Source organism: Aythya marila (assembly GCF_965140915.1).
Source record: "Aythya marila genome assembly, chromosome: 18".
NCBI lineage: Eukaryota > Metazoa > Chordata > Aves > Anseriformes > Anatidae > Aythya > Aythya marila.
The window spans coordinates 7,109,812-7,128,111 of record NC_139059.1 but is presented as its reverse complement, the minus strand read 5'-3'; the positions used below and the strand labels follow the sequence as shown (position 1 = coordinate 7,128,111).

The 18,300-nt window shown below is 37.3% G+C and overlaps 2 protein-coding genes across 4 annotated transcripts in view; one reads left to right on the top strand and one right to left on the bottom strand.

The window, feature by feature from the left end:
• Positions 1-18,300, top strand: part of TBCD (tubulin folding cofactor D) — a 125,376-nt gene that overhangs the window by 30,738 nt on the left and 76,338 nt on the right. The gene's annotated exons all lie outside the window — the stretch shown is intronic.
• Positions 1,393-9,701, bottom strand: ZNF750 (zinc finger protein 750). Its single transcript, XM_082774918.1, has 3 exons — positions 9,615-9,701; positions 3,450-5,085; positions 1,393-3,016 (listed from the first exon to the last, which is right to left on the bottom strand). Exons 2-3 carry the CDS (start codon positions 4,874-4,876, stop codon positions 2,299-2,301), a joined length of 2,145 nt encoding a protein of 714 aa, XP_082631044.1. The 5' UTR covers positions 4,877-5,085; positions 9,615-9,701; the 3' UTR covers positions 1,393-2,298.

Sequence of the window (18,300 nt, the reverse complement as noted above, 5' to 3'; positions counted from 1 at the left end):
GTATAAGATGCAGCAAGAGAATAGGTAGGTAAGTGTGAGGACAGATTTTGTTGTTCTAAAGGAAGTGAAACCCTAGAGTAATTTGTTTATGAACACCGAGTGAGAGGGCTGTCTGATAGGAATGACAGAAATGGAGTTAATGAAGGTAGCTAACCTAAAGTTTCTCTTCAGTGTAGTTTTTGGCTCGTTTGAGACATGGAGATATGTTGTATTTCACCACTGCAGCTAATTTGTGAACATTTTCCTAGAGATGGTGAAGAATAAATCCTTTAACTGTATGGAAAATGACCAGACGGCTTTTCTTCCTTGTTGACTTAAAGGAACTCTAATTAAAAAGGAAGGAGAGATGAGAGTTTTGGAACTTACGGATAAGAGGACCTATGAAACTTTAAGCTTCAAGAGATTAGGGAGACACACAGCTTAATGTAGTTGGAAGAAAAAAAAAAAAAAGCAGGGACAGTAGACTGTAATTTCATGGCTGGGAATTGTGGATTTGGTAGCGGTTGTCCTTAATCTTGAAGCCTTAAGGTTGGCCTAGAAAGAATCTCTTTCTCTTTGTTTCATCAAGTACTGATGTACAACTTAATCCTTACTGCCTTGCCGTCATGATTTAACTGTTACCATATTCCCTTTGTTCAAACTTTGTGTTGGTATTTTTGTCTTCTGATGATCTGAAAAGCTTTCTCTATGAATAATATTAGGGATCTGTGTTGGTACTCTTTTTCTGTTTCTTAAATCAGAAGCTTAATGTCTGTAATAGACTGTTTAATGTTAAAAGCTTAGCCAGAGCATTCTAAAAAGTTTATCTCAGAACATCAGAGCACAAAAATTACACAGTAAGTTCTGGGGACTCAACGTTGCATTGAACTCATCTCTGCTTCCTTACAAAGGTCTATGCCTACTAATAATGTTTAGGCATGTGAGGATCTCTCTTATCTGAATAGTGACACAGTGAGAAGTATATATGATATTTTTAAGTCAGTAATGCTTAGTCTGAGTCTGTTTTACTTAAGACTGATAGTGCAGACTATTCAAGCTCAGGCCAGCTGTTTATACAATGAACAGCCTCATTTCAGTTACACTTTTTGTAGAAGCAGCTTTTTGGAAAAGGTCTGTCATATGGGGCTAAAATGCAGATGAATTAATTTGCATAATGAACTTCCTTGACTTAACTCTGAAAAAGGAACTTCCTTGTTTGGTACTCAATACCATGTTCTACCTGTAAATTGAAAAGTTAGCTAGCAAGTTCTCTGCTGATTTATTTTTTAATGTGTGTTACAGATAGTGTAGTGAATGTTTTTGTGTTCATTAATGACTTTCCATATATTTTAAGTATAGGTTACAGATTTATTTGAAAAATTACAAGTTTATATACACAGTTGTAGAAGCAGTAAACAGTTTTAGGATCTATTTATAAGCACACTGAAACACATAATTGGTGACACATTTTTTCTGAAATAAAACCTTCACCGGGAGAGTTTTCTCAGGTGAAATAAATTATATAAATATCCTTCTAGACTTGGAGTTTGAAGGTTGCCCAGTGTCTGTCTTAACCTCAAAGGATTAGGCACCTAAATTGTTGACTTTCATATTTTCAGTATTGTTTTCATAGTGGTTCAGTTAAAGATAAACATAAACCACGTTTTTTACATTGGTGAAGTCTTTCTTTGGTTTAACATAAGTCTTGTTCTTAGCCAACAGAAGAGAAGTTTGTTTTTACAAGGTCTGCATCAGTCTGTTTAAACTGGCATCTGCCTCTAAGTAACTAAATTTGGTCTGTTTTGCATTATGGCATAAAGAAGAAGTGCATTCATAGACAAAACAGTTTTTACAGTAAATTGTAAATAGCCAGGTTAAATCTTAAGCTTATTTAAACTACTGCACAGTGAAATAAGTTTTCCAAAGAAAAAAGACCAAAAAAAATTAAATGAAATTAAGCCTGAAAATACTGACAGTATGTTATCGAACAGTATTGTTTCTGGAGCTTAAACACCTTGTAAGAAAAGAAGTTGTAAAAATTATTTTACATTAATACAATTGCAAAAAACCTTAGAGCTTTGTCTAACGTACTTTGGCTTTAGTAATGAATGCAAAAATTCACTCATCGAAGTCTGAGCTTCTACAAGGGAAAGCTCAATTACTTAAAAACTTTAATATAAAAATATGAACATTATTTACAAAGGAGAGATTGAATGTATCTTGTCACGGACCAAATCCAATAAGAGATGGTTTATAGACATTTTCTGATGTAGCTGGTCACTAACTTCTATAACTAGAAACTCACTGGAAAGGGAAGCATTAAGATACTCTTGTTCTCTTCCTTAAAGTAAAGACTCGGCTACAGTCATTTGGCCTTACTCTTTTAGTGCCTTGCTGTGATTTTGCTGATTCTTTTTGATTTGTCCTTTTTTGTCCTTTTACTTTTTGATTGCACTGAGTATCCTGAGTATCAGAAGAATTAAGTGCAGGTTCTGTACACGAAGTATTACAATCCTGAGGACTCTGCCCTTCATTGTCCATTCTAACTTTGCTAGGGCTGTATGCAGCCAGCTGACAGAGAGCTACAGCTGCTGTTTGTTTCTGTTCATCGCAACTGTCAATTATTCGTAAGTCTTGAGCTTCGTTACGGTGAGCCAGGAAAGATTTGGTGCAGACGTTGTTAGTTGGGTTCTTGGGGTTACACGCATCTGCGCTAGAGTTTTCATTTTCAGGGTTTGGAGAAGTAGCAGCACCATTATCACGAGATGGACTGTGGGATGATGTTTTCAGGCTTCCTGTGTTGCAGGAATCTTTTACCGAGAGGTTCAGAGGCATATCTTGCAGTTCTAGAAAGTTCTGACTTTCTGTTTTGGATGTGGTTTTGTATGCATGTTCATGAGCAGGTCCTGCATTTGTGTCAGCCTTTTTTGAAAGATTAAGGGGAGCTATTCCTGTGTCTTCTTCGGTGTTGGACAGTGAACCTTCATTGTTAGGGCATTCATTAGGTGTGTATGAATCTTCATCAGTGACATTAATGCTGCAAGAAAAGAGGACAAAAGAGAATTCACTATCAGTTGCTCTTTTAAATTGGGGCTGAGGAAGTGGACAGAGAAAGAGGAAAAAAACCTGGTTATTAGTCTGACCACTTTGTTTTTCTTCCTTTCCCTCCCCTATGTCCCTTTCACTGTAGGTTTCACTCTAATACAGGTGTTTTCCTGAAATACACAGACACATGCATAGTGATGGCGTTACAGATACCTGATGCTCTTCAGGTGAATGAGTGCTCTACTCACCGTCTAACTGGGAGCTTTACAGTTGTATCTGCTTTGCAGATCTATCACATAGAACAATTATCTCGGTACTATAAATGTAAATGTATTTTAAGGGCATTGCATGAAATGTATACGTGCTGCCTTTGTGTGCCCCTAAGAAGTCTGACAAGACCTCGCAAAGTGATGTTATTATTTTACCTGGTAGGTGAATCGCCGCGATCTTGCTGTGTCGGCACACTTTGAAGTTGAGTTGGTTGATCAGTGCTTTTTCTCACAGGTCTGAAAGCTGTGAAGTTTTCTTCTGGTTGATCATACTTGCTAAGCGATGTGGAAGATGACTTGTTGGAGAGGTCAAATAAGCCCTCACATGCGTGGCTTGTCTGGGTGAAGTTGGTTGGGCTAGGTCTACCTGGGGAGCCTGTTGCTGCACTTCCTGCCAGAGGGCTCATTTTAGCATTCTCGCGTTCATTTTGGTCGTCTTTGGAATGACTTTTGGCATGCAGTAATGTCATTTCTTTTTCATAGTCCGCTTGTTTTTTATGCGAACCTAGAGGGTATTGTTGGGATGGACTTAAAGAAGCTGGATACAACAAGGTAGTTTCTTCCATTAGATGAGAGCTTTGATCCCTGTTAATACCAGCTACGTGTGAAAATCGGTAAAACGGAGGATCAGTTGGCCTACAAAATCCATACGGTATAGGAGGAGTGGAATGATATTGTTGGAACAATCGATAGTGTTCATATGCTGATGGATTTATGGGTTTTGGAAGTGGCCCAGGATGGGGAAGAAAATGTCTTTGGTCTTGTGTGCCATAGACAGACAGAGCAGAGCTTTCACACTCTGAGTTACCTGGAAGCAAGTAAGGTGTGTAGATGGCCAGCCTATGCTCATAAAAATGGGGCGAGTACTCTGGAATCATCGGCTGCATGTAAGGTGAGATGGAGCCAAAGCCTTTTGTGGGAGGAACTTTATGTGGAAAATCTGGGAGGAAAGGAGAACCTGCTTTCCAGGGGTGACTTGGTGCATGAAATGCAGATTTAGTGTGAAAAGGTGAACTTTTGTTAGGGAGCGATATAATTTCAGATACTTCACTAGTTTCTGGGCCTTTGCTATCTCTGTGTTCTCCTACAGGAACAAAAGCTGAGGGCCGTACAATGCTGTCCAAAAGAGGCTGCATGCTGATGGCGCTTTCTGTTGTAGTACTGGCAGGGGTTAATTCCTTCTGAATTGCAGGTTTTTGTCCTTGAATTGCTGTGGTTGTTGCCTGGTTTTGTAATTCAACATTTTCCTTGGCATCTTCTTTTGGAAAAGCGTATTGAGGCTTTGAATCGAGATTTGGCAGTCCATTGGTGACAGGCTTAGAAGAAGTTGCTTTGACCGCAGTCTCGAGCTGGTTGATCTGTTTGGGCTCCAAGGAGCTCGCCTTTGGACACTTGATAACGCGATCCTGCTCTGATACTAAAGTAATGGAGTTCTTGCAGAGGCCATACTTCATGTGGTTAAAAAGATGAGATTTCTCATTGCAAGTGAAGGGGCACTGAAAGCACTTATACTTAAATGGCTTTCCTGGTGGTCTTGGGATGTAATGAGGCTTCTTTGGTTTACGTTCTTTGAGGAGACTCATTTTTTTTGCTGCTTTAAACAATTAAATGTAATGGTTCTTTATAAAAACTTTCTTGTGGTTAGCTTTCCTCAGTTTTAGCCTCTTGATATTTCCAGTTTTTCAGGTTTCTGGAATCCTTCTTCCCAGGTGAAAAGAGGAAGCCAACTCCCGTGGTGTCTCAGGGAAGAGGGGGTGCCGGAAAGCAACTTGCGTAATTGGTAGCACAGGAACTGTAATACAAAGGTTAAAATTAGGAGTACTGAAACTAAATACAAACTAAGACATCCTTTTAACTCTATTCCCCTTAATATTATATATAATATGTTTATTTTTTTTAAAACAAAACAAAAATGCTAGATGCCAGCCTTAAAATGGACATATATTAAAATTTAACATCCTTCAGCACCTAAGCATACTTGTAGAAGTGTCCTAATTTTAAGCAGTGCTAGTCACTTGCAGCTGCTTTGGCCTTAAAGGAGTTTTCTTTGAAAACTGAAGGAACATTCATTCAGAAGATGAAAGGAGAAATCTAGGTGGAGCTGTTGAGAGAGAAGTGGAGGTGGGTAAAATGAGAAGAGGCAGGTCCTGGCAGCAGCTGGATATGGGGCAAGCCTGTCAGGCCGGTTGGGGAAAGAGAGGAGGGAATTTCCTGCTTGGTGAAACGAGGGTGGAGTGGATTGGTTGCACTTGGGTAGCTGACTTGGCTCTTTCAGACACTGACCAACTCCCCCCTCTTTTAACTGGCATGGCATTTCCTAACAGCTTAATCTCAGTGGATACCTCAAAAGTGGCCAATCTCTCGAAGGATAAAACCACACCAATTTTCTTCCTCTTCCTAATTCAATTAAGAGAAATGAGTCCTGCAATATCTGACTAATAGAATATTCTGCTTGATAAACACATTTCACATTCTTGTGCTGTGCAGCACCTTATGTATTGCATGTGGTTAACACAGACACACAAGTGTATCAATTCACATAAAAAGTGGCAGACAGCAATTGATTTACAGGAGCATGATCTATCTGCCTTTCTTCAGAAAAAGTAAGGTTGTGGATACTTTATACAGCCTAATGATTTGCTCAGTAGATAAGTCAGGAGGGCTTGTATCAGCTTGTTCCATTATGTTCACTGATTCTGAAGGCGTGAGAAACTCTCAGAGTCAAGTTCTCATGATTTTATAGGATGTGTTATGGCAGAGATCTAAAAACTGATGATTTCATCATGAACTATAAGCATCATTATCAAAATGATGACTGTTGCAAAACCACGTACTGTATCTATTGTGTTACCCGAAACTGCAGGAATACTAATTGTAGGAGTGACTAGTACGGCTTGCTTTTTTTTAATTTTTTTTTAAAGCTTTCTGCATAGAACTTTGAATTAGTACTATTAAAATATCAAGTTTATGAAAAGAATTTTTGGTGATTATGTGCTGTGAGATTTTAGTTAAAGTAGAGATGTTTTTGCATTTCTTAAATAAGAGATTATTTACTAGAAAATAGCATGCAACACATTATGAAAACTGAAGGCAAAGCTACAGAACTGCTGCTTGTTGTACCAGGTATAGTAATTCTAGAAAACTGTAATACATATTTTTTTTTCTGATGTGAAAGAAATATTAATTTGTTAAAATAATAATTCTGAAAACATTCTAAAAAAAAAAAAAATGCACACCTGCTCTATAAATAGAAAAAAAAACTTTCTTAAAATTAAGAAATAATTAAGTATGTGATAGTCTAAAGAAATAGAAATATTAATACCTTTTTGTCAGTTTTTAATAAAGCTTTTTTTTCAGTTGGAGACTAATAATGTTACAATGTAAAAGAAAATCACTAGAAATATACAGCAGCATGTTGAAGTCTTGTCATTGGAGTCTGATTAAAATGGAGCTCAGTAAATTAAAAAAACAAACATAGTATTTGAAAACTATTTTAAATAGTGATAACCAGCATTCTTGTGCAAGATTAACACTTTTACTTTAAAAAAATAATAGAATTTATATATATAAAATATTTGAGCTTAGGAGGCTTAGCTGGTCTTTTTTTTTTTTTTTTTTTTTTTTTTCCCTTAAGTGAATTTGTTATATTTATTTTTGACTAATGATGTATAACTAACTTGAACAGTTTGTAATGGACTTGATCAAGTCAGTTTGTACCTGTTGTTCCTCATATCTTCTTGAAAGTACTTGTACTAATTGTTCTTGAAAAAAAGATATTGTTGTCAAAACTTCATTGCATTCTTAGTTTAGCCATTTATGATACAGTCTGAATTTGCATTCAGGTGCAGTATTTATAATAAAGAGATGTTAATTAGATTTTCTTGTTCTTCTAGCTTTCCTTTGCTTAATAGTGTAAATTCCTGTGTGTCCTGTTCCCCCCCCACCCCGACTTTGTACTTGGTATTTAACTTTGATTCAAGTTATTCCTGTTCAACAGAGTATTAACTATCATTTTTTAACAAGATAAAATGCATTGCTGCAGTTCTAATGTTAGAAATTTAGAGCATTGGCAGCTTTTTTGCAATGTGTATAGCAGGACAGAATTACAAACACTTTTTTTTTTTAATTCATTGTTTCTTTTGATGGTATATTCAGCTTGCAGACAGGGGTGCTCCCACTGCGTGCTGCTTACTTGCGAGGTGTCGTATGAGTAGCTTCTTTTAAAGGGTGTTTACCCTTTAGGAAACTTAGGCTGGTGTCAGCCAGACGAATATTCTGTTTGTCTCTTTTACTGGTTAATCCCTTTTTTTCATATGGCTTAAAAATGCCAGTAGTAAAACATTTCTAAACCAAACCAAGAAGGACAATTTCTCTTCCCATTTCTAAGTAAAACAGCAGTGTCTGGCAGAGGTACATGTTTCATAATTAAAAAAAATTAAAACTCTTTGATCGCACACATAAAACTGGAAAAAACAATAATGGTTTAAAATAGCTGCAACCAATTATGACTGCCTCTATTATAAATAATGCCAGTTGCTTACAGTGTATGTCTTGTGCTACTGAAACTAAAGTTTAGAATTAGCAAGAAAAATCAAAATAAGTAGCTGCTTTTCCCTTTAAACTTAAATACTAACTTGTAATATCCTTTTTAAAATGAGAATAAAAATCATCAGTAGTAGGATGATAATTTTAATGCAATATTTCATTTATTTTTTTTTTAATTGAGAATTTACTTCCTGAATACCTGATTTTAGAAGTTTGGGTATTTACAGATTATCATGAATTTCTCTTTTTAGGTTTGAAGTGTAGTGGTATTTATTTATATTCTTACTGAAAATAAGTTGTTCTGATAATGTGGGTTAAATGTGAGGTTGTATTAGTTGCTTGTTCTGTGCCGATAGCATTCCTCCTTACAGCGTCCCAGCCTGGAGCCCTTTCCAGCCCGAGATTGAGAGCAGCATGTTTTCGTCTATTTTTTAAAGTATGTTGTTGCTACCTCCTTGCTTTTAAAAATGCTAACAAGTCCAGAAAGTAAGAATATTATTTAGCATTGAGTGCATGTATGTGTAAATACATAAACAAAAATGTTTTTGTGTATAAGTATATACATACAAATATACACCTGTGTATTCATACACACACATATATATGTACATACATATATATGCTTTTTTTTTAAGGTTTTTAAGTAGTCTAAATTGTTTAAGATGTCCAGTTGATCAAAGGGGAAATTTCCAAATGTCTTTTATTACAAGCAGGGCTGGTAATTATGTTTCTTTTTAGGACACTGCTTGAGCAAACTACGTAACAGTTTGTCATGCACACTCCATTATTACTGCAGTATCCTTTGGTGATGTTGATCTCTCTGACCAGGAGCACTCACTGGGGTGGAACATTTTGAAGGACATGCTATAATTAAAATATTGTGATGTGGCATTATTGCATAACTCAAGGACATGCCATTGTCACCTACCTAGAGTGTTGCAAGAACAAGATTTGTGAGTTTTATTCTAGCTGAGATTTTCCAGTGATTAACTACCACTCCCTTCTAAACTTCCAGTTCCTTTAAACTGAAAGATAAATTTTAACACAACTGTTTGTTAATTAGGAGGAAACATGGGCGAGAGGAGTGGGTTGGTGAGGACTGGGAAGGAAGTGTGTGCTGAAGGTCTGGACCGGAGGACTGCGTGCTCCCGTGTGTGTGCGAGTACGCGAGAGGAAGTGCAGCGGCAGAGATAGCCAACTTGCTCAGGTGGTGGGGATAAGAAGAAAGTAGTCTCCATAAATATTAAGTTAATAACTCCACATCTTAATATACTTTAATTGGTTAGAGAAAGGATAACTTAAAACAACCCAATTTTCTTCTAGTAAATTTAGTCAATTCCCACAAGCTGGAAAACTAATAAATCAAAACTGAAACTGAAAATGTCATCTCCATACAAGCTTTTCAGATTAATGCAGTCCTACTATGTAAAGGAGAGTTGGCAGGCTAAACGTAGCAATTTCAAGCAGTCCGTCTTTTTGTCATTCTTCAGTATAATACATTAACTCTCCCCATGGGAAAAGGTGCTTAAAACACTTTTCACCAACAAGTGTAAGTTACTGTAAAAACTTCTCAGAGCCAGTTTGTCTCACAGAGTAAAATCTTTGCCTCTCCTGTTGAAACTTTCTGCTGAAAGCTTAAACCAGTGCAGTAAATGCACCTGCTAGGAGGAACCTAGGCTTCTGAGACAGCTGAAAAATGCACACCTCTGACTGCCTTTCTAATTGTTAATATAAACACATTTTATTTGAAAAAAATGTCTAAATAAAGGCACTTACCAGAAAGAGAGATGTCTGAAAGCTTCCAGGTGATCCCTGTTGCTAACCTGTAGCTGTCACTGCTGAGAGAGAAGTACCTGTTCGCTGCCCGATCGCTAAGTGAAACTGCAGGAGGTTGTTTCAGGGGGAGGGACTTAAGAAGTGTAGGAGTTGAGCCCTCAGGGTGTAGAGATGCACCTGATATTACTCCAGCCTGAAGCTACGATTCATTTGTTTGCGTCCACTGCTTTCATTCAGCATTACCTCAGCATCTAAGCTATCGAAGAGAGCTTTTGTCGCTTTTGTGCCCTCCAACAACCAAGTTTTACTCTAAACTTTTGTGTCTGTTCCTCTGAGCACTAATCTACAAAGTGGGGTCAAAAATGGCTAGGCAATATGCTGAGTTTTTAATACATTTACCTTCAGTAGAAATTACTTGTGAGCAGCAAAATCGACCGTACACAGGGGGTAGCAAAGCTTAAAAATAGTAATTACACGTTCTTAGTAGAAACTGACAATTTTTATTAAATGCCTTTGTAGCTTTAATATTCTTGCTCTTCTTTTTTTTTTTTTTTTCCTCCCCCTCTCAATTTTTATTTAAATCTTTGTGTCCTTCATGAGTCTCCTCTCTGAAGGCGGGACTGAACTAACTCCAAGTTTGCCACAGGAACCTGCCAAAGCTTGCCTATAATCAGCAGTCAAATATACAGATCCTGTAAGTGGAAGGGAGTCACCTCGGTGAGAAATTGATTATCATGTCCATACATTTGCTCAGGAGCAGTAAAACTGCACGGTGAAAGGAGGAAGTGTGACGATCATCCACTGATTAGGGCTGGTACTTGTTCGTAGTTGCATTTTACTGAGAGTTTACAAATAACAAACTTATTAGTGTCTTTGCCAGTTACCTAGTGACAGTGCAGAGCTTGTTAATGAAATGTCCTGCGTGCTGGTCCTTCAAAAGGAAAATTTTTTGGTTCCATTCCTATTACTGAATATGAAACCTAAGAGTTTGACTACTATTTCTGATGGTTTGGAAACATTAAATTTTTGAAACTTTTAAATACGTAGGTATGATGAACTCTGTACTTGATATAGTTGTTTCAAAACTTGTCTGTAAAGCAATGCCCTAAAAATCATTTTAATGATGTGGCCTTTATCTTGATCAAACGACGTATGGACATCTCCTTTCCTGTCTAGGTGTGCAGATTACCATCCTTCCTGTTGCAATGCCAATGCAACTTGATGGAAAAATTTTATGAATACAAGCAATTGCTAATTATAAGGTAGAAAGATGGGTCTTGGGGTGTTTGTTTGTTTCCTTTTTGTTTTAATATTTGCTTTCCTATGACACAGCTTAAAGTGTAAAGAGATGTCATATTACTGTCTGGTTGTCAATCCTTAGTCTTTAGATGGAACAAAAGTATTTGCAGTGCATCGTTGTTCTTCTATTTAGTTTTGAAGAAAAGTAGAATATCAGGAAAATTTGATTGTACAGAAAGACCTTTTAGTGTCTGCATTTGGAAACTTCTCTGAGAATACCCAAGGGGAGAAGTCCTTTGCTTTCTTCATTAAAGATGTTATTAAGTAGTCTTCATTCGCTAGTGAATAGCCTTTCTTTCAAGTCAGTACGTTTGTGTGCCATATCAAACTACATGTCTTTCTTTTTTCTTCTGCAAATGTGAATCTGTAGCTCGACGTTAAGTACCATCTTTTTTTTTTTTTTTTTAAATTTTTTTCATACAGTGGGGTGGAGGTTGGTTTCCTTGAATAGAATCAGATATTTTGTTTTGAAAGAAAATTGAAAATTTTAGCACCTGAAGGACTCCTGTAATATATAGGTGACTGAATTGGGTTAAGAGGCAATTGATACTTGAACTTTGATTTTTCCCCTCTGTTCCTATTCCCCTTCCCTGATCTGGTACACAAAGGGGAGATGGGATGTCTGGTTGCTGCCTTGGTTCAAGGACAATATGGAGCCTGCTTTAAGTCCAGTTATTCTCTGGAAGTTGCTATTATTAGGCAGATCAGCTGAAATCAGTTGTGAACAAAGTAAAACTGGAAAAAACGAACAGATAATTTAAATGGTACTTTTCTTGGTGCTTGGATGTTATTAAAAATCCAAATCTGTTGCTGATGGACACCAGAAGAGGAGCAGCTCCCTGTTGCGTATGCTTCTGGAAGTAATAAATCTTGATTACAGTGATGTGGTTTCATCACTTACTTTTGTTAACTCATTATACTTGCATCGTGTGTATTTGGTAAACTGAAGCCAGTTGCCTGTTAGCAAACACCCTCCTTAGTTTACTTGAGCACAACACTCAGTTGAGTTGAGTTGAGTATCAGGATGGTCATAACATGTTTATTGATATTTTTTACCTAAGTTGTTGGTTTTGTTTGTTTGTTTTCCAATTGTGTTTGTTTTTATATCTCTGAAGGTCTGAAGTTGTAGTTTTATAGCTTCTTTGTGTAGTTTAGTATATACTTATTTAATCTAAATTTTATTTAAAATTCAGTCTCCTGGGCATTATCAAGGAAGTGTTGCATTGCAGTAGTTGAATTTCATATGTTTAATTACTTAGCATGAAACTGCCCATTCTATAAATGTTACAAACTTGTTTCTTTATGTTTTTACATGTTATTTTTTTTTCTGAGCTGTGGCATTAAACAGAAAACAAAGTTCAATAGCAGAAACCATACACACAATTGGGATTAACTTAACCCATTCTTGATAAGCTGATTACCTAACTTTTGTTTTCAATACTTGAGAATTCCCTAGATGTATGAAAGAGTGTCTGGTGTTGCTCTGGTCAGTTATCAACCCCTCTGTTGATCAGATAATTCTTGGTTTCTGCTCTAAAGCAAAGAACAGCCCCGATCACTGAATTGTTCTGCTGTTTTGACATTGCCTTGTATCAGCCAGAACTGGTACTGGCTTTCAGAGGATGTCATAGAATCAGAGGATGGTTTGGGTTGGGTTGGGTTGGAAGGGACCTTAAAGCTCATCTAATTCCAACCCCCTATCAAGACCAGGGACACCTCCCACCAGGCCAGGTTGCCCAAAGCCCCATCCAGCCTGGCCTTGAACACTTCCAGGGATGGGGCAGGCACAGCTGCTTTAGGTAGCCTGAGCCAGTGCCTCACTGACCTCAAAGTAAAGAATTTCCCCTTTATATTTAATCTAAACCTACCCTCTTTTAGTTTAAAGCCATTCCTCTTTGTCCCATATCACTACACTCCCTGACAGAGTCCCTTTCCAGCTTTCTTGTAGGCCCCCTTTAGGCCTGGAAAGGCCACTGGAAGGCTGCTCACTCTAGTTTCTCCCCAAAGCCTTGTCTTCTCCAGACTGAACACCCCCAACTCCCTCACCCTGGCTCCACAGGAGAGGGGCTCCAGCCCCTTCATCATCTTTGTGGCCCTCCTTTGGGCTCATTCTAATGACTTCCATGTCCATTGGCTGTCAGTCATCAGCAAGATTTCTGTATCTCTCTAGAGATGCTTTATAAATGTATGTACTCGTTATTCCAAGAAAGAAGAACGATCAAAGATTAATGAGAATAAAGGCATTTAGCTGAGCACTGATAGACCTGTAACTAGTGAAGCTTATCTCGCCTTATAAATGAAGTGCCGTAGAACTGTATGCCTGGCAGTACTCACTTCTACATTTATCACCTTCATTTTGTGTCTAAATGAATGGCTTTGAGCTAAATGATCAAGAAAGCCCTTTCTCTTTGATTACTTGAACTGAAGTTATTGACAGGTTTTGTTATCTGTATCAGCGTGTTTGAACTAAGTTGTTCTTAAATCCCAGAAGGGGGCAGATGTATTTGCATTGTAATTAGTGTAACTCATGCTGGGCCCCAAAACAGTTCGTGATTCTTGTACAATATTCTCATAACTATTTTCTTGTATCCCATATGAATAGTTATTAGTCCTAATGCTTTTCAAATAACAGCTTTGAAATGTGCCTTTGTTTTTCATAATGATTCCAGTCCCTGACTTGGGAGATATGTCTGGGCAGATTACCTTGCTGATGTTTGTGAGCCACTTGTTCTTGATTACTAGAGCAAATTATTTGTATGGGAAAAGAATGAAAGCTCAGCAGTTAATAGCAACAGCAGATCGTATTTTCAGATATTTATTGTGGCCTGTATTGTTAGTGCTTGGCCTGGAACTAGGATGATCTTCCTTCTTGTTCCCATCCTCCCCCTTGGGCAGTGAAACATCTCGGGGGAAGTAGGTAACATCAGAAACTGAGACTGTAGGCAAAACTATGAACTGTTTATAAGAAGTGTTTTTAATAGTCATTCTTTTCATTATCAGCCCTTTTAACAGAGATGTAAAATATGCCTTTCTTGAGTTTCTACTAGATGCTTTGGTTATAATTCTTTTTAAATTTATTATTCTTAAAGCGTTTCTCATGCAGAGTGTTTTTGCTTTGATTTAAGACTTATGCCAGAGATTCTGAGACAATTCTCTCACCTATGTGAAGTCAAGTTTTTCTCAAGGAACCCAGTAGTAGAATCTGAGTTGTACCACGGGCAGTTCCAGAATATATTAAATTGGTCCCACTCATTTTCTTTGAGACATTAGCAGCAGTGTGCTGCAGTGATGCCAGTCTCATGAAGAAGAGAACAATGAGGCATGCAGTCAATATTCCGAGACTTGAAAGATTTTTAGCTTCCAGTTATTCTCTGAAACATGTCAAATTTTATAAGGATGTACATGTATATGATTAACGTTTGTTGTCCACTACTTAAATTTTAAAAGTGAGGAATATAGAACAGAAGTGAAATCTGCTACTTTATTCTTTTATTTATTTATTTATTTATTTATTTATTTATTTATTAATTAATTAAACCCAGAGTTCTTGAACTGCAGTTTATCTGTTAAGTTCTTGAGTTTGAAGTTACGTGTTATCATTTAGCTGTAAAATCTCAGCTGTTTTAATGTGGGTCACCCAGCTGCATGTGCATGTAAAGAAAACATTCTTTTGAGCAAAATAGCAAAAAATTATCAAAAATTCTGTGGTATGATGATGTATTTGTGTGAATTTCTACATTTGGAATTGCAGCACTCTTAAATGAAATGTGTACAGGGTATGTGTAATGGCAAAAAACATATTTTAGTGTGGTTTCAGTATGATTTCACATCTTTTGTTTTGTGCTGTATTTGTGGTTTTGTAGGCTTCAGAGTATTATTTATAGTTTTTTTTTTTAAATTTATTTAATTGGGTGGGGATAAATACTAAACAAACAAGAGAATCCTAGTTTACTTGAATTTCTGGTTTGCTTGTGAAAGGACGTTATTAAAATTTCTCTTGATGACAGCATAGTATAAACTTTCTAGCTAATAAGGTGTGTCATATATAGGAACATGAAACTTCCTAGGCGTTCTTAATATGTCAGTGGTGAGACTAAAAGTGTTCTCATGTTAAACTCTCAACAGCTTGGTGACCACTGAATAATCACAGCAGTATCTGTTAAATGGCAAGCTTTTAATTTTTTAGCTTTAAGCAGAGGAAGTTTAGACCCCTTTAGCTAATTTTTTTTTTTTTTAAATCAAATCAGTGGTAGAACTGTTAATGTTTCATATTCAAAGATAACTTTTTTTTTTATTTTTTCTTTTTGTGCATTATGTGGTTGATGATATTTTTGCCATAAAACCAGATAGGTTTAAAGTAAGGTTGGAAACATTTCCATCTCTGGAAAGCAAAAAGAGGAAGCTAGGGCAGGAAGATTGGAAGAACTGCGTGGTTAAACTTGTAATGGATTGGTGCGTATATTGGAAGGATTCCAGCCAGGAAGATGTTATTTTTGATCTGTTCTTAAACCCTGACCTATTCACAGTGAATAGACAGAAAGAATCCCTCTCCCCCCACCCCACTTTTTTTTTTTTTTTTTTAAACTGTGGCCACAGTGAAAGCAACATTTAAACAGAAGCTAATAATGCTGGTGAGATGCATAAACAGTGGCTAATTCAGAGTGTAACAGTGGTGGGTCAGTGTGAGTGATCCAAATCTTGAATTAGATCTGTCACTCAAAATAAATAGAAAGTGTAGTGAAAAAAACAGCTTATGAAGAAATATCATTTATTTATTCTGTTTATAAATGACTGTCAGAGTAAAGGGGGGAAAAAAAGTGCAAGAAAATAGTAATGGGTATTAAAATCCAGGGTCAAAAGTACTGTTAGTGAGGCAGTTTGAGAAAGGACTTGGTAGGTTAGGATGTCTTGTTATTCAGTGTGGAAATCAGAATGATTTTTACCTTTTCAGACAAAGAGGTCAGACAATGCTGCCAGTATCCCAAAAGACCCTAGAACAGGGAAATATTTTGCGTATTACTTGTGCTGAATGGTAAGCACCTTGTTTAAATAGGAAACACTGGTGTTATTTCAGTTGACGATTCAACTCTGTTTTAAAACTGTCCCATTGTCACGTATATTGTTGGTGAGCAGTTGGTATGAAATGAAGTCTCTTGTGCTGTCAGATTTCAGATAGATGCAGCTTACCTCAATGGCAGATGTTATGGCTTTGAAGGACTATATATGCACAACTTCTCTCTGCAGTTCTGAAATTCCGTTGGTTTCTGTTGCAAATACCATATAAATTGGCTTAGAGCAGGTATGTGCTCTGTGGTAGTACCAGGTTATCTGTGCTGGTGTTTCTGGTACAAGAAAGTGCCTGCAAGCTAGCTGGTATTGATGAGACGGGAGATTCCTGTACATCTTATTTGATGGTATGGAGAATGGTGCTTCCTGATAATGATACTACTGAATTTGCCATACTTAAAAGTCTGAAAAGCTCTGTGTACAATGAAGGGACATTTTTCTTGTCCAGTGTCATTGTGCCACCTATTAAATGTAAACAACTGACAGCAAAATAGAAACAATACTGATTTCAAGAGTGTTCTAGAATGAGGGTTTAAATAGTCTTATAGGAAGGTATTATATAACTTCTTAAACTTGTGTAAGAATTCTGGCTTTAAGGATTACCTTCTGAATTTTCATATTCCAGAATTAGATGTTTGATATCGATTTGCAGCTGCCTTGTTTTTTGGAGGAGGATACATCGGGAAATCAGGCTTCTGAAATGCACTAGCCTATTCTGTAGTGGTAGTTAATTGTGAGGCTTTTGGCAAGCATTCAGGTACTTTTCATCATAGATACAGGAAGAAATGAAAAAAGATCTACCTGTCTTAGGTGGACGCTTAGAAAATAGAGAACACCCAAACCTGAAAGGCTGGTTACAGAGGAATTTCTTTTTTCTAAGACCCAGGTGAACTTTAAAAATGAACTTTAAATATTGATATTGAAAATAATATTTAAAAATTTGAATGTGAATATCATTTTCGAATTTTCAGTTTTCAAATTAGCATGGAGGCATTAAGAGTAGTGCAGATTTGTTTTTTTTCTACCAGAGAGAATAAATGCTGTAGCTGAAGCCATAGCAGGAAAAGTCCCTCCACCCCAATGCAACTGAGAAATGGTATAAATGCTAAGCAGGGAATAAATGACAATGAATTGCTCCTAGGTTTTTCACTGTAGGGTTGATCTCAGTATTGCACAACCTTAGCCTAAAGGTTGGGGTTTCTCTGGTGATTTTTCTTTTCTGCCATGCAGCGTTAATGAATTTGCAAAATTTTTATCCTCCTTCAGAGGAAGTCATTCACTCACTTGGTAGAATTCCTTCACAAGCCTGCTTCTTCGTGTCCTTAAACTGCAGTTTGTGACTGCTTCAGTTAAAGGACGAGCTGTTAGCTGTAACCTATATGAAGGTCTCTGTTAGACTCTCATATGGCCTTGGGCGTGAGTGGGTAGGTTAATCCCTGAAACGTTTAGCACCCTGTGTTTCAGCGTAGAAGGGAAGGTAGATCAATACTATCTTAGGTCAGCTGTAGTTCTGGCAGTGTAACCAGGCAGGGGGTGCTTACAGATTTGGAGATTTTCTGGCTGCATTACATAATGATATTGAGATAGACTGGCCAGAATCCAGATCTGTCTGCTTCCGCATTGGCCACTTGCCACGCTCAAAAGCTTGCTCCAATTTCAGCGTTGTAGCGCTTCTGCAACTTGCAATTACTTTATTGAAGCAGATACCTGGGAAATGAGAGCCAGCGTCCATTTCTTTAAATACTGTATTTAAGTAATGCGAGTGCTATCAAACAGTAAGTCTTTGGCAGAGATGTAGTTAGAATGTAGTTCTTTAGGGCAACGTCCAGCTCAACCAGCAATCCCTTCTCCCTGCCTGAAAGCCAGTCTCTGCAGTACTTATTTTCCACTCTCAGCAGCTAGGCAGACAACAATCTCCTTTGGTGCCCAGCTGTGATTCATTGCCGGAGCAGGTCTTTCCTGTGTGCTGACTGAGATAGGTCCATGGAAAAAAAATATCATGTGATCATATAATTAAAGACTCTCTTAATTCATTACGTAGGGAGAGACTGAACTGAGATTGCAACCAGACAGACACAGTCCTTCATAGTCACGGGTTAGAAAATGCTTGTTTGGTCTGCGGACATGCATACATATATATGTGTGTGTGTGTGTGTGTGTAGCCCTATAAACATGGGTCAGTGTTCAGAATTGTGAGAAACTTAGGGCAGCTTAAGCTGCTTCAGCTGTTAAATTCAAACCTATCTTCTGAGTGTGCACGAGCTGTGATACTCGTCCCTTCTCTGGCAAGTTCCTAACTAGGTCAAACTTGGGTGCAGGA